At 36.2% G+C, this 17,490-nt stretch overlaps 1 protein-coding gene across 6 annotated transcripts in view; it reads right to left on the bottom strand.

Annotated features, from left to right (window-relative positions):
- The window catches only part of MLLT10 (MLLT10 histone lysine methyltransferase DOT1L cofactor), a 121,950-nt gene that overhangs the window by 19,771 nt on the left and 84,689 nt on the right, over window positions 1–17,490 (bottom strand). For all 6 annotated transcript variants that reach the window (XM_039704702.1, XM_039704713.1, XM_039704709.1 and 3 more), the window contains one exon: window positions 12,338–12,516. In XM_039704702.1, coding sequence (XP_039560636.1) covers window positions 12,338–12,516 — 179 coding nt within the window. The remainder of the gene's footprint in view (window positions 1–12,337; window positions 12,517–17,490) is intronic.

Genomic DNA, 17,490 nt, shown 5'->3' with positions numbered 1-17,490 from the left:
TAACCACAATTCTGAAGGTCTCTGCTGGGACTTGTGCCAAACAAGCGAAAATGAACCCTTAAACAGATGAAGCTAAGGAGGCTGGCCAAAATCTTGCATAATCCAACGCAATAAAAATACCTTCTTCCTTGGCTGCTTATGCTTTTTCCCTTTCGAAGAAAAAAAGATTTGTGTCAAATGCTAAGTTGCAGAGACAAGCAATCAAAGAAATAAAAGTATGGCTGCTATTTTAAAGGCATTTTTCTACCTGATAAAAAATTATTTCAGAACAAAGAAAAGATTGGGGGGGGCAGAGGGTAGAATCAATGATACACAAACCTGTGTGATCAGTGGTTTTAAAATTAATCTTCTAAGAAAATGTAAACAACCTTTACAAATGAAACTTTTTTTGAAAAACAAAAAAAGGTGAACAGTAAGGAACTCAATTTGTGGGACATTTTGACATGCATAACTGCACACAAGAGACAGGGGAAACATACTGGTTATTACAGCAAAATATTACACAGTATAAACTATGTCTCTGGAAAGAATCACACACTACCATTAACTTTTGGCTTTCTGCCAACATATTAAACTTGATGAATGGACTTTTATGAATTCACACAACTGTTTTCAATGATGCTTTATTTACTATATACTGGTGAGAAATTGTGCCTGATATTTACATTCTTCTACTGTCACAAAGTTAGAAAAAGCCACAAGTAATTGCTTACAATGATCAGGGTTCATTCACTTTTCAGTTTATAGGTACATGCAAGATTGCTAGACATGGAACCACAGTGTCACTTCAAATCTGGCTGTTACTTCTTCGGGTTGTTTGTTGGGTTTTTTTTAAGAAATGCATATCTTAGTAGAATTAATCTGAATTATTTCTAAGTCTTAAAAATAATGTAGTTGTTTCCACCTACCCCAGTACAACAGCTTCCAAAATGCAATACATATTAGTACTGTGACACTGAGGAAGGTAGCAACACTGCACAGCTCCTGCTATTTTTCTCTAAAAAAATGCCCATAGGGTAGTTTCAACTTAACTATTGCTGTTCCTAGCAACCTTCAGCTGTTTTCCCCTCAAAACCAAACAAACTTCAGTCAAATCCTTTCACTGATAAAACCTTACAGAATGGACTATTAAGAGATTCAACCAGTATTATCATTTCAACCATATCTAAAAGGTCAGACTAGGAAAACAAAAGTTTATATGATGGTATGAGTTCTAGTCATAGTTTTGCGGGGTGGGTGGGGACAGGTTTTAAACTCCAAACACCAGGTCTTAGTTCTGTTTAGTTTTAGCATTTTTCCCTAACATATTTTGTTTTATTCCAGTAAACGTATGTACTACTCGCATTTTACACAGAAGCTTCTATACTTAGCTCTCAGTCCATGTAATTCACTGAAAGGCTGCTTAAAACTGTGCAATAGCAGCTATATATTGATTTATGATGGCATGGTAGCTATAATCAGCAAGGGGAATACACGTTTATTTGACTGAAACTTGTACAAATAGCTTTAAGAATTATCTGAAAGTACCTAAGTATCTTGAAGAGAGTTGCTGAAGTTTGTTGAGTTAACTATCACACCACAAAACAGAAGACATCAAAGGAATTAAACGTTTGCTAAGTGGGTTGATATAACAGATCAAAAGACTTAGCAGAATTTAAACAATATCTAAGAACTTGTGTTTTCTCACAAGTAGTGGTTTCACCCTAAACATTACCCGTTTGCATTTTAAAATAATACTAAAGGTGCCTTACAAGCTGGAACTACACAAGTACCAATGCCATCCTGTATATGCAACTCCTAAAGCAAAAAGACACAAGTAAGTTGAAGGCAAATAAAAAAACCTTTGAAAATACTTTTTTTAAATAGCAATGTAAAATGACAAGAATAATGATTTGTGAAGCTTTCTTATAAACGTGATGACTTCATCTGACAAGGAAGTAGAGAAGGTGGAGGAGTGCTACATTATTTAAAGGTGAAATAGGAGCTTCATGTTTCACTCACAGTCGAAACAAGCTGTAGCAAGCATTTATTAAAAATGCGCAATCATCCTGTCAATACATATTAAGGTCACAGGACTGACACATGTTCTAAAATGTACAACTTTTAAGGCTGTATTATTCTTTATTTGAACTGTTTCTATTTAAACACTCAACACAATGCATGATCAAAATGTATGAACTAATAAAAACTCAAGACTACTAAGTATTTATTTTGAAAAGGCAGCAGAATTTTCCTGAAAATATTTTAGCAGAAGGATTTAAGCCCATCTATGGATATACAACACACTGCTTTCCTTTATGGTATGTTCAATAAATCAGTAAAGTCATAAGCAGCAGAGCAGCACAGAAGGACAATGCATTGTAATTCAGAGAATGCCCGTGTGCAGTAAGAAATGATTGATATTTGACTGATGTTTAAAAACACTTCCTCTACAGCAAGAAAGTACAAGCATATTCTTGTAATTAAAGAACAAGACTTGCACATTAACTATATTTAACTCATATATATGAATGTCCTCCAAAATATTTAGAATAGTTTTATATTTGTTTGCATGACTCCAGGACAATATTTAACAGCATGACTGTAAAGTTTCCAGAGCATTCATATCTGAACATTTACTCCTATCTGAAATTTCCAGGGAAAGCAGTCCCTTCAATCAAAAGTTACATGTTCTTTCAGCACAAAAAAAAAAACCAAAGGGGAGAAAAATGAGACAATACTTAGCTGTATGCAATCAGAGTGAGTCTCAAAACTTTGAGACTCTTTGAACATGCCTTTTCCCCCATTCCTTTCAAGTTTTATGCTATGAAATATTTTCTGATAACAGGCCTCATTTCTGTCTCAGCTCCACACCAGTAAGGTTTTAATACTCAGCGTGTGATGAGAGATGAAACCAAGTGTGAACAACTTTTGGGTCCCATGAGTAGGCTGACTGTTGAAGCTGTCAGGTTCAATTGCATCATTCCACATTATTCAATGCCCCAAACTGCTCCCTAATTGTTAGAGGCTTAACATATTCAAAACCATTGTTTAGGCTAATGCTGAAATGCCTACAGTTGAGTTTCCACAAAGAAGGGGGAGGGATTTAATTGTAGTTAAACCATTACTGAACTCTCTTCCTTTCGTGATAGGGCAACAAGGATGGCCAGAACAACCAATTCCAAGACAGCTTCTTAATCAGTTTATATCCAATCAACAGCCCTTTTCCCCTCTGCTTTAAAAACTGTCATTGCCATATTGCAGCTTTGTGTTATATAATGCTTTACAATTAGTGACACATTACCTAATTACCTATTTCCACCAATATTTATTTGTCAAAAATAATTCCAAAGGTTAATTTTATTTTATGTTAAAATAAAAACATATCATTGTTCCTGTGGTTGGGGTCACACCATTTAGCAATCATACCAGGTTATTCATCACAGCATGATGCTGAGATATGAAGTGCAGAAATACCCCTTGCTCCTACTAATAAAAGTCAAGAAATAGAAAGCACTAGAGATACTACTAACAACTACTTATGGCCAACTACTACTGAAATCATATAAAAAATTTCTATGCAAATGAAATTTAAAGTTATATTTTCTGCAAGCTGTTCTGCTACCCTTCTGAGATGTTACAAACATTTACCATGCATGTCTAGCTCCATGAAGTATGGAAGAAAATTCAAGCACAGGACCAAGTGTCAGCATCACTTTACTTCATCTAGAAGTCATCTTACGCTGATGCATTTTGGTCCACAGCAAGCAACATTTATCTGAACAATTAATTAATTAAAACCCGCACTGAAATTAAATTAGATTAAACATGAACACATACTAATTCTGGATACATAATTATAATAAAATATTTATAATGTGCATATATAAAAATTATTTTCTTGAGAGGTGAAAAGAGCTGCCCATCAAGTGACAGCAGCAGAAGCAGCCTTGCCTTGTGCTTCCTACCTTAACTTGGGCAAGTGAAGAAATACTGTTTTTATCCCTAGAATTTTTAAGGCCTCTGCTTGGGTATTGAAGGCAATGGGAAGGATATGCTATTGCTTCCTTTTATTCTTTCAGTACTTATGGTACAACCTCTAACTGCACTTAGGAGAGGTGAGGGACCCACCAATGCCCATCATCAGTCACCTCTTGTGAACTGTCAGCTGTCCCTTGGGATGGCAAAGCACACCCACACAAGGGTGATCTCAGCATGGCAACACAGAGCAGTCCTGACACAAGGACACCTTCTCATGCATCCCTTCCTGCAACACAACCCTTGAAGATTTTCACCACAAATACAGAATTTGCTTAGAAATCTTAGAATGCTTATCATGACCTTGTTTCCAATAGAAAATCAAAAATCTAAATTCCTGTTTATTTTCCTATATGCCAAGAAACATAGATGGAAGACAACACAGAAAATCCTTAATAAAATACAGTTCCCACATTTCTTCTGAAAATTGTCATCTGACTTTTCACAACAACTAGCACAACTCAAAGCAATATTAATCTGAATTATGGTAATTACTATTCATATATTTTAATTAAGCTGATATTTTTATTTACATATTTCAATGTATGTTTTGGTTGTCTTAAGTTGAACATAACTAAATTTAAAATAAACAACATTGATCACTTGACTAAAACAACCAACAACACTACTGATGACTGAAACCAGAGTGAATTTTACAGCAAACCTCACCTCACCTGCTTTCTCAATCACCAATGCAGATCAAACATCCACTAGTTTTTTACACATTCATTCTATGAAAGCAACACTGAGATTGGAAAGATAGCCCTCACATACTGCCACCATTACCATCCAAGCACCCCTAAAGCCCTTAAAGTTTGGAATTTTTAAAAATAGACAATCAAGGTCCAATTGCACAAAAAAATGTTTTGGCCACCCAGCTGAAATAGAAGAATTAACTGGAGAGTATAATTAGGAGGTTGGAAACGTTAAAATCAAATCAGGAAAAGGGTTTATGATGTCTTAGAAGAAAAGATCAACTTTTCATTCAAAAAGAAAAAGAACATTAAGTACAAGTGTACAGATTGTCATAATTTAAATCTGTCAGGAAAACTGTATTTGTGACATCATTGAGTGGATAACAATATTCACATTACCAGTACTTTTTCTGTCTGCAGCAAAAATAAATCCTTTGAACTTCTAGCTGTAATGAAGACTCTAGCTTATGAACAAGCTAATCATCAAATACTGTCTTTGAGAATCAATTGTTTTGATTAAACATACAAATAAATCCTTCAATTAAATGAAACCATCTAACCTTCAAACACCAGCAGCCAAGTATTTTTCACGAAAGACATGAATGAATACAACTGGGAAACACAGTGGGATTTGAAAGGCAAAATGAAAAATTAATGGCACACCTACAGAAACTAATTTATACCTCTGCCCAGTGTACAACAAGGGCACATAAAGTCATTAAAAACCACATGGATAGAAGGCCTATCTTCCAGCAATGTGAAAACACTATAACCTCAACTGTACTACCACTTCACTCCTCTCTTTCTTGTTGACTAACTAGATATTATATACATTTTTAAGCAATTAAGATCTATTTATTTATATATACCAGACATAGAAAAGAGACAAAAACTTACTAGAATGCTAACTCATTCAGAGGTTTTTTTTGTTTTGTTTTGTTTCAGGTTTTCGTTTGTTTTTTAAAGGAGGCTTTGTAGAGATAAGACCCTGGGATTCCTCCACAAACCTAACTGGAAACAGAGCCATCATTTCAACACAAAGCCCTTTCACCTTAAGTTGGTTGCTGTATCGTTTCCATCTACCTCTGTCTTCACAGCACTTAAACTGTATGTGCTCTACATAGACATGGAAGCAGTATCTTGCCCAAGAATCTGTTTTACTTAAGAACTTTATATACGAGGAATCTCAACTTCACTCTCATACTGAATAGTAGAAAAATTACTTTCTTAGGAAACAAACTCAGTATATCCATAGAGGAATCTATCTTCTTCATACCAATATTCCAAAGAAAGCCAGACACTTGCAATATGGCAAATAATTCTGAGATGCGAGAGAAAGTAACTACTTTCAAGATAATTATAATTTCAGAAAGAGCAATAATAAAGAATCAGCTACTTATATTCACAAGCATGGACATTTTAACTATCTAAATATCAACAGTCTTTGCTATTTAAGTGATGAAACAAACACCTTCAGCAGCAGAATTGCTGCTGTGCAAAAATGCTTGCAAGCTTCTCAGCATTTACACCAGGCCTGTAAGGCCACTGCCTCAGCAACCAACTCTGCAGCTTGCAACAAACACACACCATGCATAATTGAAATTTTTCTCAAGTAAGACCTAAACATTGTTTCATCTAGTTTTATTATTTCCATTGCATACAAACTAGAAAATTTCACACTTTTTACATTCAACACCATTATTATTGTCTCAGGCAGCTAAATTGAAGTAGTGCTACACTCAGTTCAACGAAGAGGTCAATGTGCCTCAGTTGCCTGGAGACTGATGGTTGCTACAGCAGCACCAGATAAGCCAAGCTAAATAAGCTTCAGCTTGAAGGCAGAAAACATTTATTGCTAGAGCAAAACATTGATGCAGTTGTCTCAGCATGCGGCACTGAGCAAAACCCTGCAACCGCCTTTCAGACTACCTCCACATTGCACAAGTCTACACCAAGACAAGCTTTCTGAAGCAAGAGGAAAACAAGATTTTCATTGGGCTAAATACTAGATTACTTGCAACTATGATTCCTTTGTTCTTCTAGTTGAGTCACATGTTAGAAGGAATTTTCCCTCTGGCTGTAAATTCTTCCTCCTTGCTACTCTCCTCCTCCCCCACCCCAAAAATCCTCAGTTAGACTGCATGAAAAGAAAATTAGCTTTTTACCCATTTTGCCCAGAAGTAGATAAAAATTAAAACAGCTTTTAAGTGAGAAACAAGACAATTGTGATGAAAAAACTTTTACTAGTACAGTTATTTCCCATTTTCATTTTGCAAGACTGAAATTTAAGTGGCTGCAACACAAATATGATTTAATAGGTTTGGAAGGAAAGCCTCTGTTTTGCACTGACATCCTACACCACAGTATCAAAGCCCTCTGCCTACAACATACTGAAGGATGTATTTAGCACACTTTCCAAATCTAGAAGCACTGGCAGTTTCCTGTGGCAATGAGTCCCAAAGATGAACAACATACTCTGTTAAGAAAGATTTCTTTTGGTTCTGGATGTGGTGAGATTTCCTTTTGTATCTTTTTGTCAAGTTATAAGATAAGGAAAAATAAATAATTTCGACATCCAAACAGTGTGTGATCCATATTGATATTTTACCTTTGACCTAGTGGGTAGCAGCCTCTTTCAAGAGACTTTATCATCAAGAAGTGTTTTGATAGTAACATAAAATATGTTAATTGGTTTTCATGTATCCAACATTTCTATTGATTAGAGAATTCTAGTAACACAGTAAGGATCTAATTTCCTTTTTCTGGAAGCATGCTGCTTAAACCATGCAACATCATTATCTCCAGATGTTTTATTAGTCTCTTTTTAAATATCACTCATATTAAAGGCAATACAAACAAAACAAAAAAAACTCCTAAACACCCAAAAAACCACCAAACACCCAACAAACAACACCCTCTCCCCAAACCAACAATATACACTGTATGACCATGTATAAACTGAACTTAAGAAGCCTATGCGTCACTTTAATGACTAATTGCTAAGAGGTGAGAGGTTTCCCAACAAGGCACCCACCAAATATGTAGCAGAAATCTATACTATCTGCACTCTGGGCTTCCTAAGTGCTCTCATGGCATTCAGTATCTCAATGATTTCTGTGTTAAGGAACAGACTTCAGAAAGTGTCCTGAAAAATACGTAAAAAGAGACTAAATTGTTCTTAAGTTCTGGAAATCATCTTTGATTACATGGCTAATGCAGTTTAATATAATTACGCTAATTTTGCACTGCAAAAAAAAGGATTATTGCTTAAATTAGTTTGTTGATGTCATGTTAAAGTCTGTAGTTTTAAGATGCTCTGATTCAAAGGTGACTACAAACGTATTACACTAACTCTTAACTTACACGTTGTTGAGATGTGCAACTTTGGGAGCAGAGCAGGAAACTCAAGCAGCCGACTATCTAATGCAGGTCACATCTGTCACCCTCTAAAGTCCTAGAACTGAGGGCAGCTTGGCTTTTTTTTTCCCACTTATTTATTCTACTCACCAAAGAAAATTTAATTAAATACTAATAGCTGATAGACCTGCCATTTTCTACAGTATCCACAGGCAGGATGGCCCAGAACTATCCCTTAAAATACTGCAGGTCTGTCCAGCTCTAACAAACTCCAGACACTTCTGGTGCCTTGCTTTTCTCTATGAAGAGAAATGTGGCAACATAACCTAAAACTTCCTTCTTTCCTTCCTCACATTTAGTTTGTGCTGAATATTACATTTTAAAAAAAAACCACAAATCCAAACCAGCAGGAAACAGGGTACGTTTCCCTGAATAAGAATGGGAAACAAAAGTGGACAAAGGAGTATCTTCCTTGGCCATACTGAATTTAAGAATGCAGCATCCACAATTTGAGGTTACAAATGTAAACTGCAAGCAATATCAATCAGGTAGGTGCATTTTACTGTCCCATGAAAATGCCCAAACCCCCCCTCCTGCAGACTTGCAAAAACCCCCTCTCAACTTGAATTTTCAGCAAAGGAACATCTACTTGTTTAAGATGTACTATTAAGTTCCTTCATAATTCCAGTCCTGTTGTGGAAGGTATAAATAAGATTGCTCCCAAAACTGTTCCTAACTTCTCTGTTGAAAGGAACAAAAACTAAGAATAGAGCTCCTATTTCCTGTCTTTTCATTTATTTTCCCACAAGTGCCAGAATATAAAATAAAAAGGACAAGAAAGTTCCCTTGATAGCATGCAAAATGATGAGCAGACTTAAACTATGACAAGGAAAAAAACCCACTAAAAAAGGAAGCCGAAAATAGTGCAGACTAATAATTTGGAGAATGACCAGGGGAATACAGAGATGCAAAATTGGGGCCTAGATTAATTCAGAAAATGAGAAAGTAAAAACCACAGGACAGATGCATCTGAAACATCACATGCCCTACATTCAAAAAAGATCTCCTTAGCTTTCACATTCCTCTGTTGTTAACTCTTGTTGTTAACAAGTAACTCCAAATCTACCTAAAAAAATAAGCCTTATCTCCCCCTAGAAGCTGGATCAGACAAAGGAGGATAACCACCTCCATTCCTTCATTTATAAGAATGCTAAAGAAAACCCTGGGGGCTTTTGTACTGCTCCTACTGGGGGCTTTAATGGAAGTAAAGCCAAAGGAACTTTGGAAGGGACAATGGAAGTGATAAAAATGTTCTACAGGAACATATTTTTTTTTCAAGATCTTCTCTTTAGAATTTCTTAACATCCTTTAAAAAAAGAAACACGCAAAAATTTCCTTCAAAATTTGACAAATTTATGATGTCCCCAAAATCATAATTACAAATGCCCAATGGAGAGCTAAAAAAACAGCTGAAATCTTATAGGATGCACCTTAGTAGCACATTTTTGAGGCTATTCCAAGTTTTAGCACTATTCCAAGAGCCCATCTGTTAACATGATTGAATAAGTGAGCAGACAAGATTTGGTCATACTTGCTCTCTTAACTAATAGTTTAAGTAAAACCTAATTTTTTAACTACTATTTTTTACCTGCTACAGAGGTACAAGCTTACCTTAGCTTTAAGCTCAGATGATGTTTTCTTTTAATCAGAATACTACACAAGAAAAATACTAGCACACTCTTATTTGAAGACTTGCATGGTCAGGAGGTGGGCAAACACTGAAAATACATCCACAAGAGCCCAGTAAGCAGACAGCACTCTGATGGAACTTTGCAGAAGTAAGTAAACCCTAACCCTTGACACATAAGCAGTCATTTATGCTAAATGGGATGGGGATGAGGGGTAGGGGAAGATATTAAAAAAAAAAAAAAAAAAAAAAAAAGAAGTTGATTCAAGTGGAGAACAACTGCATGACAAAGGGTCTCCTGACTGAATCTCTCCAAGGTAGTACGAACCTTATGCACTGAAAGAAGACTCACTGAAGCAGTGGAGGACTTTGTTAATTCAAATACAGGAGCTCACCTTTACAGCTGTCAACCAAAACTCACAATTTCAATCTCCCTGTGTATCTCAAACCCAAGACTCTTTAAATGGTAGTACCTGTGAATAAGATCCTGACAAGTAAATCTATGACCACTTGGAAACAAATTTGGTAGCGAGGCAAGATACAAAACCCCTTTGCTTCTCTAGGGATGAGAAAGAAAAAAGCCCCCAAGGCAACTCAAAAGAAACAAAGGCAAAGGAAGGACAGGAATTTTAAGCAGTTAACCTATGGAGGGCTCTCTATTTCAGCTAAATAGTAAGAGAAGGTCCATCTTCTAGGGTATACTTCTCTTTTTTTTGTGACAACATGAGGGGAAAAAAGTACTATGGTATTTCTCTTCATGACTCATAAAACATAGGTTTTGTCCAATCGCTTTTTCAATCTGTTTTTCTTCTGACAGAGGTTAACAAACACAAGTGTGGTGCACAACTCTTGCTAATTTAACTTCTCCATGTCAGTTGATTTTACAGACCTTTGTCGTATCCCATCTCAGTGTCCCTTTTTGAGGCCACGAGTCCCTCACTATTTACTCACTCCTTATAAAGCTGTTCTTTGCCATTGTTCACTGCCATGGCTCTTCTTGTACCTCTTTTGGCATGTACCGTATCTGCTTTGAATGGAAACTGTCCTTTCCCTTTAACATTGATTTTATTTGCCCTCTTACCACCTTGTCAACACAGGCTGGTGAGGTCTTTCAGCAATTTGTGACAGCCGATCTTCATAATGGCTCACTGCATAACCCAGCATGATCAGCAAACTTGGTGTGTGTTCCTCCTCCTCCTTTCCCCAGACCATTTATGAATACCTTGAGCTGTACAAAAGGCCAAGTTTTCCCAAGACTGATGGCAAACCTCTCCTCTGTGAAAACTGAGCATTGACTTGTTTGGGTTTTTTTTTTTAATTTTAGCCTGCTACCAAACTATGGCACAACCCCTCCTCCAAACTGATCAATTTAAGTGTTGTTAGTGAGTTAGAGTGTGTAATGATCTTTGGAAATGAAAAAAACCAGGAGAACTTCCTAAAGTACCAAATTTTTAATTTATTTCTTTAAAGTAGTTTCTATCAATTTGTGCAAAAGAGGTACCACCCAATTTTGGGTGAAACCATATTATTTCTTTAGAAAATCAGTCCAGAAGAATTCTGTAAAAATATGAATCACCACCTATAAGAACAAATTGCTATTTGATATGGAAATGTAATCTGTATTGGTCTTCACATAGCATTTCTGCTATCCACTATACACACCTGCTTGTGCACACATACACACATTAGGCTTGATTTTTTTCATGTTTATATCCACTATCTTAGATCACTGTAGATAAATTACAAGTTCATTGCTTTAGGTACACGAAAAGATGTCTATTTGATATATTCATTCTAAGAGAGAGTCCCATGAGAAAATGAAAAATGCAAGAAACAAAGAGTATAAAATCATCATGTATATTGTCCTTCAGACTTCAACCATAGTCAAGGTGACTTTCTGCAACTATAACTTCATATTCTCTTATCTTGATAAATGTAATCTTCTCCAACTTAAATTCATAGAAAAAACTATCATAAAGGTATTTTATCTGGTTCATTACTTCAATTGTGCCACCCTTCTGCACTTCTCCCATGCCTCCCTTACTCATTCACCACCAAACATGAACTATTGATATTCATTTGCATCACTTTTCAAATACAAATATTAATTACAACATCTATGTCAACATTCATTTGTTACCAAGATGTCAGCCTTGGCCACTTCTTTGCCAGGGCTAGCCTAGCTGTCCATTTGTTAAATCTCCCAAACAACGCACTCTTTAACTGATACCATAATTTTTGCATTAAAAATGGAAAACTTTACATATTTTACTTTTTAAAATATTTTCCTATGTTCTGATTAAACACTGATTAGAACACTGATGAACTGCAACCAGCATTTATGCTACTAGTCATAATATAATTATTAATAATCACTTCCTCAGACTACATTTAAAAAAATCTATGTGCTCTACAAGTTAAGACTATGTGATACTATGGAGAACTTCCATCCACTACAACATTTCACAACAAATATAATGTTTATTAACCTATTTTCCAAACAAATTACCGTTTCTTTTAATATTGAAATTAAGCAGGTCAGTAACATGGTTTTCTAGCTTAAACTCTTGTGATAGTTTACCTGAGTTGCAGCAACAACAGTAGTTATAGAAGGCGCAGTTGAAGGTGATAGAGCTCCCACTTGCTGCAAGTGGCCTGAAGCCTGCTGAGGTAAATGAGAACTGGAAACGGGAGTGCTAGATCCTGAGCCAGATACTGCATTTGGAAATGATACTGCTACATCATTGCTGCTAAAAATACCTGAAAAAAATTACAAAAACGATTACATGCATCTCTCTCTCTCCCCCTCCCTCTGTTTATTAGTAACCATGTAAATATGCAGTAGAAAATTAATCAAGACAAACAAGATCACTTAATACGTAATGCAGAAAGCTCCTGTGTAGAAATTCTAACCATGCTGATTAATAAAAGTGCTCTCATCATTTAACATTCTACAGTTCAGGGAACACAGATTGATTCACTTTTAAGTTTTTGTAAAACATATGTGATAAATCAAATATTTATGTGCGTTACAAACTGCTCAAATATTAACAGTGGCAGAATTTTTCGCTAAAATGCCTGCCTTCAACTGAGTCTGCTATCAGAGTTTGTTCTTTCAATGTATTACTGTTAACTAAAGAATGAACTATTGGGCTATATAACTGAACACACACCATACAAATGGAAAAAATACTTTTTAACTTTAAAGTAAATGTTACTAAACAACATACATTTGTTCAAAACTGTAATTTTGGCAACTAAGGATTGCTTGTGCTTTTTCAGGAAAATACTGACAGCAAGTCTGAGGACAAGGTACTCAGATTTGCCAACAGAACTGGTGGTATTTCATTTATTCACAAACTATAATTCCATCCGTGATCTATACGAATGCTTGACTAACATTTCTGCTAGAACAGACAACAAATAGAACAGACTAAACACGTTAACATTAGTCAGAGTTGTAAGTTAGCAATTTAAATAGGAAGAGTTCACAGCCCTCTGTGAAGCCATTACTTCTGTTCATCTACATGCAGGGTAAAGTTCATTATAGAGGTTGGGAAAAAAAACCCTACTGACCAGAAGCCCAGGACAAGAAGAAGTACCTGTCTATGAAACCGTTAGGCTCCACGTGCATTAGATAAGTGAGCTGTCAGCTGGCCAAGGAATATCAAGCATGGTAGCACTGAACTGCAGTTAGAGGAAGAGTGCCACAGGGAGTAAACAGAAGTAGAATGAACATGGTTAGATCAAAAAAAGCAACAGAACTGAAATGCCAGTTAGAAGGCAAAGGGTGGAGCTAGTTTGTCACTCATACAAATAATGATCTGAAGAAGGCAGTGACAGTAAGAAGATACGCAATGTTAAAACACCACTCGCCACCCAGATATCCCTCTGAGCACAGGCAGTCAAGGGAGACTAACATCATCCAAACCCACACATAATGCATCTTAAATTCCCTGACTCTATTAACTGTCAAGAAAAATGGAAGAGAAAATCAGCCAGACCCACTAGAGAAAGAAGATAGGAAAAAGCAGCTGAAGACACATCGCGACAACACTTCTTTCCTGCCTAACCAAGGTTCGTGACTTAACTTCCCAGTCTCTTCATCACAGAGAAATTCCATACCTGCTCTGCTTTCCTACTGACCTTCATATCTTTTTCCATTTAGCACCTCCCCCTCTCATTTTTTTTTTTGGTCACCATGCCAAAACCTACAGTTACAGCCTTATTAGCAGTTAAGATCCTTGAAGTGTTCTCTTTGCTACAATCTTTTTCCAGTTCTAGCTGGATCGTCTAACTAGACAGCACATTTTATGGATTCTGCTCTAATTCATCCCTACATACCACCAAAATGACCATGATTAATAAATAGCCTTGATACTGAGTCTACTCTTAAATGTGACATAACTACAACCACAAAAACTAAACATAACCCAGGTCCTTGAAAAATTTTTCCACTTGCTTTTAATCAGTAATTCCAAATTAATAAAAAAGATGAGATTTGACCCTTTGTTTTTTGAATGCAGTAAAACAATTAAATATACAAACCTTCTGGAAAATATGAGATTCTCATGAATTATCAGGCTTCAGGAACCATAAAATTTAAGAATAAAAATAATGAAATATCACAACACCTTTGAATAAACTGTAAGAGCTCATCACCACAAACACTATCACTCTCATAAAACATCAACAGCAATGAGAGGAGAAAACAAAATTTTTGGTGAGAGACAAGTAATAAAAATGAAAGGATATTTTGCCAGAAAGGGAAAACAACTCCAAAATTTTAAAGCTATTGTAGATTTTTTTATTCTTAATTTTTAAAAATCGTACATATTTAATAACTGCAGAGCTTCTGCTGCTTCTATTTTAATGATAAGGTTTATTCTTCCTCTTAAAAATAAAATTCTGGAATACAAGCAGATAGTTACAAAATCACAGGCAAAAGAATATTTCAAAAGAAAGAAAAGCAGCAAACTGGTTTGCCAGTGGAATGAGGTAAGCTAATATTTGTTGCCAGTTGTTGTAGTAATATTAAAAACACTATTTGTTGCTGTTGCAAAATACAGGACAAATATGACCTATCAGCACACTCTTTTTGGGGTATTTCCATTTAGCAATCCCTTACTTAACACATAAAGTACATGCACCTTCTGAAACTAGTCATGCAACCAAGATACTACTCCATGCAGCATTCAAATAAGACTTGTATGCTGAACATTCAAATAAATTATTGATTTTCACACTGTTTCAAAAATACCTGTATAAAAACTACATGTATATCATATTAGAAAGCCAAGACAATACATATTTGAAATGTCTCTAACATACTAAATTGTCCTTTGGGGTTTGGGAAGAGATAAATCACTTTCTGGATCAGGAAGGAATGATAAGCATTAATGGAGTTTATAGAGCAAATTTCTATAAACTCCATTAATGCTTAAAACAAACAAACCACCTTGAAATCCTTCCCATAGTCCTTCTCATATACTGAAAAGCCAAAGACCTGTAACTTGTGATGAATGGCATTGTGTAATTTGCCAGCAGCATAAACAGCATGGTCAAATACAACCTTCAGCATTAACCAGAACACAGCTCTTCAGCTCCAGGTGGAAACGGACATGTATCAGTGTTCAGCTAAAGTCTGACTGTGCCTCACAGCACTAACACAGCTGCAGCACGTGGGCTGCAGGTTCTAACACATCAAATGCACGTATAGCTAGTGTACGCTGCTGGCTCGCAAGGCTTAACAAAAAGGCAACTGCAAATTTAAAAAAAAGTATCTCTGGCCAACAAAGAACTGCCTGCTTAGCACAGAAAGGAAGTACTATAGAGGAGGGAACACATCAGATAACGCAGACTGGGAAAAAAGCATTCTTTATGCACCATCAATAACAAATTCAGTAACTGGATATAAAAGCACTTCAAGAATAGTGAAAAACAAAATAGCCTCAAATCAAAACTAGTAGTATATACCAGGTAGCACACAGAACAATTTTAGTGGTTTAATTCAAAATCTCAAAAGTAAGTAGCTCCATGAGCTGACAAGTTAACAAAACTGAGTAAACCCTGGATTTCCATAGTGCTGCATCTCACAGATGACATCAATACACTAAGATTTCCCACCACTATTTCTGTATCTAGCTATGAAATCCTCACTTCTTATTTTCTAGTACTACAGCCCCCTTCCATTATCCAGCTCTCTTACATTCCCTTCTTATGCTGGTGATTGCCTAGTTCAGCAAGAGAGAAAAAACAGGCAATAGTTGGTTACTTTTGTCCTGTACACTACCCATTCCTATTGGAACATACATGTTTTAGACTTTTTTTTTCTGTAAACTGGACAAAAGACTTAAAGCTTACAGGGGGCCAAAATCAAGAGAGACAACATCTAAGCTGCTTCCTCAGGAAGCTCACAAAATGGTCTCTCCCTAAAGCTGCATCTTCTTTTGTAGGTCAGAAATTTGAAACAATTCTGAAAAGAGGAAGTTATCTGAGATATCTGTCATAGGTGGCTCATCTTAGCATTTTGTCAAAACTTCAGGAATAAGAAGAGTATGACCAAAGAGGCTATTTTTCAACTGTGAACTTGCAAGCCCACAGAAGTTGCTAAGAACTACAAAACCTTCCTACCTGGGGGAGGACAGATGAACATGGGGTTGGGACAACAGCCTCAACAGAACTCATAGTTGAAATCGCAGAAATAAAAGGAAATTTTGAGTTATAAGGACAGGAACTTCATTACACAAACTGAAGCTATAAACACGTTTTCAGTACCTTCACTTTGTGTGGTAATCTCAGAAAATCTCCCCTAAACCCATGGCAACTTCCTATAGAGTGCAAAATGAAAATGTGTCTTTGCATGAAGCAGTCCATTCATTAGTAATTAGGCATGTACAAAAATCTGATTAAGTTCCATTACACAGAAAGAACACATTCTATTCCAGTACAATCTTAACAGCGGAAGAAGTACCCCACTATGTTATTTTGTAATATGATCATAAACTGAAGTGAATTTGATGCAAAACAGAAGCAAATAAAAATGGGTAATTTTTACAGTTGTCAAATGAAAAGAAAGTTGCACTTCAACTGCCAAGGCAGCAACAATATTCACTTAAATTTATGAGATAATGAGCTTGGAGGCTAGGGCCAATCTGTTTCCTTCATGAAGAAATCTGAAATCTAAGTATCAGATAATCACACTACTTTCCTGCTGGTGATGAGGAAAGTGGCAGAGTTCACTTTCAGAGAGGTTGCTACAAGACTCTGCAGTAACAGTTCTAGAGGTGCACAGAAATGAAAGTTAATGAAAGTTACAGATCTGCAGCTGGACAACAAGCTACACTTCCCTCCCTTTCAGTGACTGGGCATCCTTTTTTGATGGAGGCACAGCAGCCTGTCATAGATGCACAGTCAATGGCTTCCTTTCACAAAAGGCAACCTGAGCACTCTCCAGAACTGAGGTAGAAGTTAAAAAACCCCACAGACTCAAAATACCTAAAGAATGCACACTGCTGGGGGTGGAAGGAAGATACAAAGTACAAGTGTACCTGTTTTCAAAAACTGTTTTCTTAACTGTTTTGAAACAGTTGTTCCAGTTTCATTCCTATTGACAGAAGGCAGACTGCCACAACTACTCCCTTTGAGAATACTCTCTAGAGAGGACTGATAGTCAAAGACCAAAATACTTGACAAGAACCTTGACACAACTGAGGAACACAATCCAGCACAGCA

The sequence above is a fragment of the Passer montanus genome, unplaced genomic scaffold (assembly GCF_014805655.1).
Source record: "Passer montanus isolate IOZ18808 unplaced genomic scaffold, ASM1480565v1 scaffold10, whole genome shotgun sequence".
Lineage (NCBI taxonomy): Eukaryota > Metazoa > Chordata > Aves > Passeriformes > Passeridae > Passer > Passer montanus.
Note: the sequence above shows the minus strand (reverse complement) of the source record. Positions and strands in the feature narration are given on the sequence as shown.